Source organism: Carlito syrichta, unplaced genomic scaffold (genome assembly GCF_000164805.1).
Source record: "Carlito syrichta isolate Samal-C Ts95f unplaced genomic scaffold, Tarsius_syrichta-2.0.1 Scaffold309173, whole genome shotgun sequence".
Taxonomy (NCBI): Eukaryota; Metazoa; Chordata; class Mammalia; order Primates; family Tarsiidae; genus Carlito; species Carlito syrichta.
In genome coordinates, this window is record NW_007253269.1 from 246,814 (window position 1) to 257,039 (window position 10,226).

The following is a 10,226-nucleotide window of genomic DNA, read 5'->3' on the forward strand; positions in this document are numbered from 1 at the left end:
ACTCACCTCAGCCTCCCAAAGGCGCGGGATTACAGGCTGAGCCACTGAGCCCGGCAATATCTCTCCTTCTAATCCCATCATAGGGTTTGTCCTAATCTTCCTCTTTTCTCTATTTGTAACTTCTATTTGTAACTTCCTTATTTTTATTTTTTGGCCGGGCTTGATGGCTCAGCCTGTAATCTCAGCACTTTGGGAGCCCGTGGGTTCGAGACCAGTCCGGGTAGCTTGGTGAGACCTCGTCTCTACAATAAATTAAAAAAAAAAAAAAATTAGCTGGGCCTGGTAGCGTGCACCTGTAGTTCCAGCTACTTGGAAGGCTGGAGCAGAAGAATTGCTAGACTCCAGCAGGTCAACACTGGGGTGGCCATGAGTGTGCCACTGCACTCTAGCCTGGGCAACGGAGTGAGACTCCAACTCAAAAAAAAAAAGATTTTTTTTGAAGTTTGTGGATAAAAAAGGACAAAATTATGAACTTCACAGCAACTTGGATGGACTTAGAGGCTATAATACTGAGTGATCTATCACAGAATCAAAGAATTGATAAGCAGATCTTGAACAACTATCGTAATACTATAAGAAAGGAAATAAGTAGTGGGAAACTGCCGGGGGTGGGGTACACCTCATCAACGAGGGTACCTGCATATTGCACATTTGTATACCCAACCCTGAATTGTTAAAATTTAAACACCTATTTAAAATAAAAAATTTTTAAAAATAAAATAAAGGCTGTGGATATAGTTCAGGTCATCGTCAACGACAGTACCCAGAAACCTCCCCCCTCCATCACACGGCCTCACTTTGTGCTCAGTGTAGATTTGCACACTCGCCCAGGCTGGGTAAGACCCTTGCTCTAATCAAGAGAAGGGCAGATGGAGTAACCAGGCAGGCGCCTGGTTCTGAGCCAGAAGGCCCTTCTGGAAGGTTCAGGGGAAGCAGAAATTGAATCCTCAGGAAGTGAGGGGTACTGGAGGGGCAGAGAGAGCACTGGGATTTTCTGGGTGAGATGAGAAGCCAGAACAGATGGGCTGTTGGCCGGCTCCACCGAAAGACCACAAGTGACCTATGAGGTGCCTGGAAAGGTCAAACCTGTTCCTCACAGCAGCTGGGACAAGAGCCCCTGACTAGAGGCTTTGTCAGCACAACAGCTGGCTCTGGCCAGGGCTCGGGGGCAGCTGGGAGTCTGGGACAGGGCTCCTCGTACTCAGCTGTTGGCTGAGAGAGAGCCCACGAGGGGTAGGAGGCCATGTGTGCGTCCTTCCCTGACGTTTCAGGACATAAATGAGTGGGTTCAAATACTAGGACCCTGGTCATGACTGCCGCCGACCTGTTTATTCCAGCTGATACACTTTTTAATCACTCTGCTCCTAGGGGTCCTATTCCCTTGAATTGCATTTGGGAGTTTCAACTCTCATTCCACAAATATACTTCCCAAAGAATGACAAAAGTACATGTGGGTTTTATCTGTATGTTCTCTCAATTCAACATCGGCTAAAACCAGTAGAATGTGTAGACTCTATAGCCAGCCGGGGACTTTATGGAGGAAGTTCAGCCACATCCACGGGTAACAACCACAGCAGCAACATTTTTGAGCATGGTTGTGCCAAACACGTCCATGAAGTGGGCTGCACACAGTACCTCCCTTACTACTCAGGACAGCTCTGAGAGGTGCATGTGACCATCTTTATCATAGTTGGGAAGATGGCATAACCCACAGAAGTGAAGCAACTCACCCCAAAGTACTGGGCAGTGGAGGTCTGTAATATTCCAAGGCTCCAGTTCTTTTTTTTTTTTTTTTTTCTTTTGAGTTGAAGTCTCACTCTGTTGCCCAGACTGGAGGGCAGTGGCACTCTCCCGGCCACTGCAGCCTCGACCTGCTGGGCTCCGGTGATCCTTCCGCCTCAGCCTTCCAAGTAGCTGGAACTACAGGTGCGTGCTACCACGCCTGGCTAATTTTTTGATTTATTGTAGAAATGAGGTCTCACCAAGTTGCCCAGGCTGGTCTTGAACCCACGGACTCAGGCAATCCACTCACCTCAGCCTCCCAAAGCGTGGGATTACAGGCTGAGCCACCGAGCCCGGCTTCCAGTTCTTTAACTTAGAAATCTTCTAGGGGCTCATGAGGCCCCCAGGGAGCACTGGATGAGTACAGGCTCAACTGGGTAAAAGCAGCTGTGCTTAAAGCTGCTGTCCAGCCTCTGAGAGTGTCTGGAGAGGAACTACAAATCTGGCAGGGTGGCTGATTTGATTGATAAGCCTGGAGGCTGAGAGTTGTGCTCCCTGGAACCCAACACAAACTCAAGGAATTGCTTTCCTACCCTACAGAAGACAAAAATCCCCAGAATAAACAGCAGGTGTGGGCCTTCTGCCCAGAGCCAGAACGAGGCAATCTCTTTAGATTGTGCAAGACACACAAACTTGCTTTCAGCCACAGAAATCCGGGCAGACGTCACTGGAGGCTTCAAAGCAAGCCAGCTGGATACTTGACCCAGACTGTCTAGCTGTGATGCATTTGCAGCGTGGAGTGCCTGGCCTAAAAATCCTGGTGCTGGCAGCCACTGGGGTGGCGTGCCCTCAACACCAGTTTCTCCTAAACATTATCTTGCCTTTTTCCCTCCGGTCCAGTTTCATTCCAGATGAGACAGGGGCAGGAAGACAAGGAAGGCTGAAGCTTCTAAGCAGCTCAGAACAGGAGGGCCCTGGAAGCACATATGTAGCTCCACTGGATGCAAACTCCTTTGACCATCCCCCAGGCTCTCCCGCCAGCCCCTGCCCCTCTGATCCTGAGACCTTCAACAGACTCCTCCTCCTCCTCCTCCTCCTCCTCCTCCGCCTCCCCCACTTCCTGCCACCCCCAGCTTCAGGCACAGGCTGGGTCAGGCACAAGAGTAGCGTCTCACTGGCCATGGGAAGTTAGCCAGCCAGCCAGGGCACGAGAGGTGTTGAGATTGTGGCCAAGAAGCACCTCCAGATCCAAAGTGGGGACAGTCTACAAAATTACCAGTCTTCACTCTTTAAAATGTCACTGATTTAAAGGACAAAGGACGAAGAGATACCCAGGGATGGCTCCAGATTAAAGAGAGGGAGGCACGTGGCAACTGAATGCAATCAGAGTCTCCTTTGCTGTGGAGGATGCAATCAGGACACTGGGTGAAATCTGAATCAAGTCTGCAGGTTAGATAACAGCATCATTTCTGTGCAGGTTTCTTGATCGTGATTGTTGTGCTCTAGTTAGGTGAGACAATGTTCCTGTTTCAGGAAATAAGACACCGAAGTGTTTAAAGGTAAATGGGCGTTATATCTGCAGTTTATTCTCACATGGTTCAGGAGAAAGAAAAACATAAATGCAGCATATATGTATATATATACACACACACACAGAGACAGAGATAGAGATGGAGGGAAAGAGAGACACAGAGCAAGACAGAAAGAGAGAGAGAGAGGAGAGGGAGATAGAGTGCTGAAGCAAATGTCGTGACGTTAACATTTGGGGGATCTGTGTCAAGAGTATTATTCTTGCAACTGTTCTATAAGTTTACAATTTAAGTTTAGACTAGGCGTGGTGGTTCAAGCCTGTAATACTAGAACTTTGGGAGGCTGAGGTAAGAGGATCACTTGAGCCCAGGAGTTTGAGGCTGCGGTGAACCATGATCGTGCCACTGCACTACAGCCTAGGAAACAGAGTGAGACCTTGATTCAAAAATAGAACAAACACACATACATAAATAAGTAATTTTAAGTTTAAAAGAAAAAAATAACACACAAAAAAGGCATACCCTCTCCGCAACATGTGAGCCCGTCCTCATTCTCCTGGCCCTGTTCCCTTGCGTGCCCAGCTTGGCCCTGCCCAAGGCTGGCCATCTGAAGCTACTGTTCCCAGGACCTGGCACCCCCACCCAACTGTCTCCTGGCTCTGGCAAGGCTCACTGCCATCTGTTGCCTCAAGCCCAGCCTCCTAGCTCCTCAAAGTGCGAATCTAGCCCACCCTGCTTCTGCCCCAACCTTGCCCAGGGCCTTGGGGTGCTTGGTAGGTTTCTAGCCCAGCCCAGGCCTTGCAAGTCTTCACAGCCCCTTCCTTGGCACAGCCTTGCTCTGGGGCCCTTTTGGTAGGAATTGCTCCAATTTCCCTCCTCTCCCACGGAATCTTCTGTGTCTCCTCTTCTCTCCTTGATTGCAGAAGAAAAAGGGTGCCCTCTCACTCTCCAGGGCCTGGTCCCTTACCCAAGTGTCCGTCTCCTGTGCCTATTCCAGGCCTCATGAGGGGCTTCAGTCATGATTCCTCAGTCCCCCTTTCCTCTCCTCAGCCTCAGACCTGGTTCGGGTCTCTCCAGGGCAAAACAGCCTTAATCCTGCCTTCCTTTGCCAGTTCCCACCCTTTGCTGTCCTTTGCCTACAGAGCAGTTCCTCAACTCACACTTCCTGCCCACGCCTTTACTTGTGAGTACTTTAACACCTAGCTACCACTTCCTGGGCTCCCAAAGTGGCATAGGGTCAGAGACACAGGATTTAGTGTCAGAAGACTTGGGTTCCAGTTTCTGCTTCATCTCCTGACAGTTGTGTGATTTCTTTCCAAGACAGGTGGAAAGCTCATGTGCAGGTCAATGTGGACGGCCACCTGGGACCTCCCAGTCTTCTAACCCTTGGCCTTTCTCTCGCCTCATCCTCTTAATCTGTCTCTGTGCAGGTCTGATTCCTGCATAAACCCTCCCTGAGCCTGACATCCAATCCACTCATCTTCTGGTGGTTCCCAGATCTGCACCTGTTACTTGCCCCTCTTCTGGACTCCGCTGCTCTGGGTCCCACAGCCACTTGGACACCTCTCAGGCTTTCAGCCAGGCCCTCACAGTTAATACGTTGACAGTTAGATCCATTCTCACCTGTGCTCAATTTACCAAAAGAAGTCAAAGCAGAGACTTTGCTATCTTAAAAATGTACCGAAGCAGCTCATTTTGTTGTGTGCCACACACTGTGAATTACAACGCGAGGAATACCCAACATCAGCTGCAAAAGGGCCTCTGGAAGTCTCAGTTCGGTGCTGGGTATTGTCTTCAACCAAAGAGCTCATCCCCTGAACAACCTCACTCTGCTAAGGTCAGCCGTGGTCTCTAGCCACTAGGGCACCTACTACAAAATCATCCTCCAGCCAGGTGTGGTGCTGGGCACCTGTAGTTCCAGCTACTTGGAAGACTGAGGCAGGAGGACTTCTTGAGCACAGGAGTTCAAGGCCACTGGGCAACATAGAAAGACCCTATCTCAAACAACAACAACAAAATCTTCCACTCCATCCCTCTCATGGTCACATTTAGTTTTTGTTTTTTGCAGAATTTATTGAGAGGACAGGAAAGCCCCCACAGCAGGAGGGGACCCAGAGGGATTGCCACATTTAGTTTTAAATGCTTACCCAAAGGCCCCACAGGCTTCCTCTTCTACCAGCCCTGCCACCAGCTATACCCAGTCCTCGCTGGCTCTGGTCTGCAATAATCATTGCCTCCAAACTGCAGGCCCAGCCCACACATGCTGTCCTCTACCATGGTTTATTTCCTCAAAGCACAGAGCTGGAGACATCACACACCTGTTCACACAGTCTGGTGGCTCCCCCTTGACTCAAATCTTGCCCAAGCTCCCTCGCTCTGAGTCAAAGGCCTCCCCAGTGGGACCCAGTCTAGCTACCTCCCAGTTCTTTGTTCATCACCTGCTCCTCACAGACCCTGGGCTCCAGCCAAACTGGACTTCTTGCCATCTGGGGACATATGTTTCTTCTGCCCAAAATAACCTACCCCATCTCCACCTGTTGAGGATTCATTCTTGAAGGATTATCCAATAAATAGCACTAGAACAATTGGTTAGTCATCTGAAGGAAACTTTTTAGATTCTTCACTCATACTATACACCAAAATATATTCCAGATAAACTAGTTAAATATATAATATAAATACATATATTTAAAAAATCAGCCGGGCTCGGTGGCTCAGTCTGTAATCCCAGCACTTTGGGAGGCTGAGGTGAGTGGATTGCCTGAGCCCGCGGGTTCGAGATCTGCCTGGGCAGCGAGACCTCATCTCTACAATAAATAAAAAAATCAGCTGCGCGTGGTAGCGCATGCCTGTAATTCCGGCTACTGGGAAGGCTAAGGCGGAAGGATCGCCGGAGCCCCGCAGGTCGAGGCTGCGGTGGCCGGGAGCGGCCACTGCACTCCAGTCTGGGTGACAGATGAGACTCCAACTCAAAAAAAAAGAAAAAAGAAAAAAAATCAAACCATAGCCAGGAGCAGTGGCTCACGTCTGTAATCCCAATGCTTTGGGAGGCTGTGGTAGGAGGACTGCTTGAGCCCAAGAGATTAAGTCCAGCCTAGGCAACATAGTAAGTCCTCATCTCCACAAAGAAGTAAAAAAATCAGCCAGGCATGGTAGTGCACACTTGTAGTTCCAGCTACTTGGAAGGCTGAGCCAGGAAGATTACTTGAGCCCAGGAGGTGGAGGCTGCTGTGAGCCATAATCATGCCACCGCACTCCAGCCTGGCCAACAGAGTGAGACCCCGACTCAAAAAAAAAAAATGTGGTATTGAATATCAGAAATCGGAGAAGATCCTAAGCTTAAAAACAAAAAACAAAATTTCATAGGAAACAAGCAATAGATCTGACTCATCTAAGTAGAACTTGACTCATTAAAATCCAACTGAGGCTAGGTGCAGTGGTTTACACTTGTAATCTTAGCACTTTGGAAATCGGAGATGGTAGAATCACTTGTGGCCAGGGGTTTGAGACCAGCCTGGGCAACACAGTAAGACAGAAAATTTTTTTTTTCATTAACTGAGTGTGATGGCACACACCTGTAGTGCCAGCTACTCAGGAGGCTGAAGTAAGAGGATCACTCCAGCCCAAGAGGTCGAGGTTGAGAACCAGTCTCAAAAAAAGAAGAAAGAAAAAACTGAGAAGAAATGAACAGAGGGATATACAGAGTTCTTTGCAGGAACTGGATGTTGAGGTCCCCTATGCAGGGAAGTTGCAATAGAGGAGAAATCAGAAGGTTGTTTGGTTGGCAAGAAGTTAGAGTTGGGTGCACATCTTTCAGGAAGGTCAAGTGATGCCTGACATTGCATTCTTTCTCTAGGACTTTGAACTGTCCAAATCTTCTCCAAGGATGGAATTGTTCAAGGCCCAAACTTTGGTGTCTTCCCCCGAACTCTCCTTCTAGGACCCTGATGACAAATTCACCCTATCTGCTGACAACTCCCAAATCTAATCTCTGCTACTCGCCCTTCTTCTGATGCACCCGAGTCCACATTTATTCAGCATGCACTGTAACTTAGGAATCATGCTAACCATTTTTCATGGGTTATTGCTCACAATCCTACAAGGTATCTTTATTCTCAGTGCAGATGTCCCCAACATCCTCTTTAATTCCTGTTTTCCAACACACACTTCATTGAGGTATAATTTCTCTATAATAAACTGTATATTTCTTTTTTGGGGGGGTTGGAGTCTCACTCTCTCACCCAGACTGGAATGCAGTGGCATGCTCACAGTCACGGAGGCCTTGACCTGCCGGGCTCACGCAATTCTTCCGCCTCAGCCTTCCAAGTAGCTGGAACTACAGATGAGTGCCACCACGCCCAGCTAACTTTTTGATTTGTTGTAGAAACGAGGTCTTGCCAAGTTCCCCAGGCTGGTCCTGAACCCCTGGGCTCAGGCAATCCTCTCACCTCAGCCTCCCAAAGTGCTGGGATCACAGGTATGAGCTCCTGTGCCTGATTATAAACTATATATTTCAATGAGTTTTGGCACATTTGTGAAACCACTACCACAACAAAATACGGAGTTATTTTTATCACCCCTAAAAGCTTCCTCGTGTGCTATCCTTTCCAATTTAACCCTCCCTCTCCAATCAGGCCAAGGCAACTACTGATCTGCTTTCTGATATTTCTACATCTCAGTATATTCTGTATGAACGTAATTTCGCTTTTCCTTGAGCAAATACCTAGAAGTGGAACTACTGGGCCTTATGGTAGGTATATGTTCTTAAGAGACTGCCAAACTGTTTTTCCAAAGTGTTTATACCATGTTACATTCCCACCAGCAGTGTATGAATGTTCCACTTGCTTTACATCCTTCTCAATACTAGATATGTCTTTTAATTTTTGCCTTTCTAGTGGGTGTTTAGTGGTATTTCATTGTGACTAATTTATATTTCCCTACTTACGAATAATACTGAGCACTGTCTCATGTGCTTCTTGGTTATACATATTTTTGGTGTCTGTTAAATCTTTTGTCTGCCTTTTACATTGAGTCTGTCTTATTTTTTGTTTTTTTAAATAGAGACAGGGTCTCACTGTGTGGGAAACATACAGGCTGGTCTCAAATTCCTGGGTCTCAAACTCCTGGGCTCAAGTGATCCTCCCACCTCAGTTTCCCTGGGATTACAGGCATGAGCTACCTCATCTGGCCTTATTACTGAGTTTTAATTGTTCTTTAAATATTCTGGACATAAGTCTTTTGTCAGATTCATTATCTATTAATGGCCGCATTAAGGGCGAGGAAACTTGGCTTGAGAAAAATTAAACAACTAGTTGGCCAGGTGCGGTGGCTCACACCTATAATCCCAGCACTTTGGGAGGCAGAGGTGAGAGGACTGCCTGAGCCCACGGGTTCCAGACCAGCCTGGGCAACTTGGTGAGACCTCATCTCTACAATAAATCAAAAAATTAGCCAGGTGTGGTGGTCTTGAAGGAGTGAGACTCCTACTAAACAAACAAACAAAAATAACTAGTCAAAACCACACAGATTCAAACCCAGTGTGATTGCAAAGCCTATACTTTTTCTGTTTGTCTTGGAGTCTCACTCTGTCCCCCAGGCTGAAGGGCAGTGGCACGCTCACGGCCACCACAGCCTCGAGCTGCTGGGCTCAGGCGATCGATCCTTCCACCTCAGTCTTCCAAGTAGCCAGAACTACAGGCACGCGCCACCACGCCCGGCTAAGTTTTTTATTTATTGCAGAGATGCGGTCTAGCCAAGTTACTCGGGTTGGTCTTGAACCCGGGAGCTCAGACAATCCTCTCACCTCGGCCTCCCAAAGTGCTGGGATTATCGGCGTGAGCCGCCGAGCCTAAACGTTTTAGTACTATTCCAGTGATGCGTCTTGTTACACCCCTATGCTTACAACACAAAGGCCCCACAGGAATTATTCACATTTTATTGACAAAGAAAATAAAGCTTGGCAGGGCCAATTCCCTTAACCATTTTAATATACCTGGTAAGTGTGGAGGCAGCAAGAGCTTAACTGATCTCCGGATCCCGAAACTCGCTTCATTCCAAACCATCGTCCTCAAAATGTGAATTTGATTACGTACGATGGCTACAGACTCTGGGCATAGGCGTTAACTCTCACGCACAGCAAATGGCCTTCTCTGATCCATCCCACCCTCCAGTGTCATCTACGAGCACTCATCGGGTACCCCCCTCCAGTTGCTCTGAGCTCCGGGGTCAGGCCTGGGTGTCTTTGCACTACCGTCCCGTAAGCTGGGAAACGCTCTTCTCTAGAGCCGGCGGGCCAACCGCAGCCTGTCCTTCCGGTCAGCTCACAACGCCTTCTGTGATCCCACAAGCCGGTCAGAATCCGCTTCTGAGTGTTCCTAAGGATCTCCTTCACCCTAGTCGCCACAGACTGCGTAGCCTGGAGCCCGGTCCCCAGCGCACGACCAGGGCAGGCGGGTTGGGGTCTGAGTGTGCTAGGCTAACGTCCTGGGAACGTGGCGGAGGGACGTGGACGACACCGGCGTCTTAAGTCGAAGTGCCCTGGGGAGGAGCGTGCGGACAGACGCAGCGAGAACCCGAGTCACGTTACGACTGGCGAGGCACCAGGCCAGGCCGCTCAGCCTCGGCACAGGCAGGTTCCCAGCGCGCCGCCCCTTCGGCGCGGCCCGTGACGTCACCCCTCCGCGCCCCTTCACCGCGACGCTTCCGGCTGCGCGCTGCGGGGGCGGGGCGTCGTGGCGTCACGGGAAGCCGCGCGCCGGAAGCGGCCATGGCAGCGCGGAAGTAGCGGGGGCGGGGCGCGGAGGCGATGGGGGGCGGCGGCGGCCGGCGATGAGCGGCGGGAGCGCGTGAGCGAGCCGGGCGGGCGAGGCTGGGGGGCCCCGGAGCGCGAGCCGCAGGGCGGAGGGCGGGGGCGCGAGCGCGGCGGGCGGTGGCGGCGAGGCGGCGGCCGAGAAGATGGCGGACGGCGACAGCGGC

The 10,226-nt window shown here is 49.8% G+C and overlaps 1 protein-coding gene across 1 annotated transcript in view; it reads left to right on the forward strand.

The window, feature by feature from the left end:
• Positions 1 to 10,226, forward strand: part of PURB (purine rich element binding protein B) — an 18,247-nt gene that overhangs the window by 2,002 nt on the left and 6,019 nt on the right. Inside the window, exon 4 of the mRNA XM_008066879.2 lies at positions 9,726 to 10,086. Within this exon, the coding sequence (XP_008065070.2) occupies positions 9,726 to 10,086 (361 nt within the window). The remainder of the gene's footprint in view (positions 1 to 9,725; positions 10,087 to 10,226) is intronic.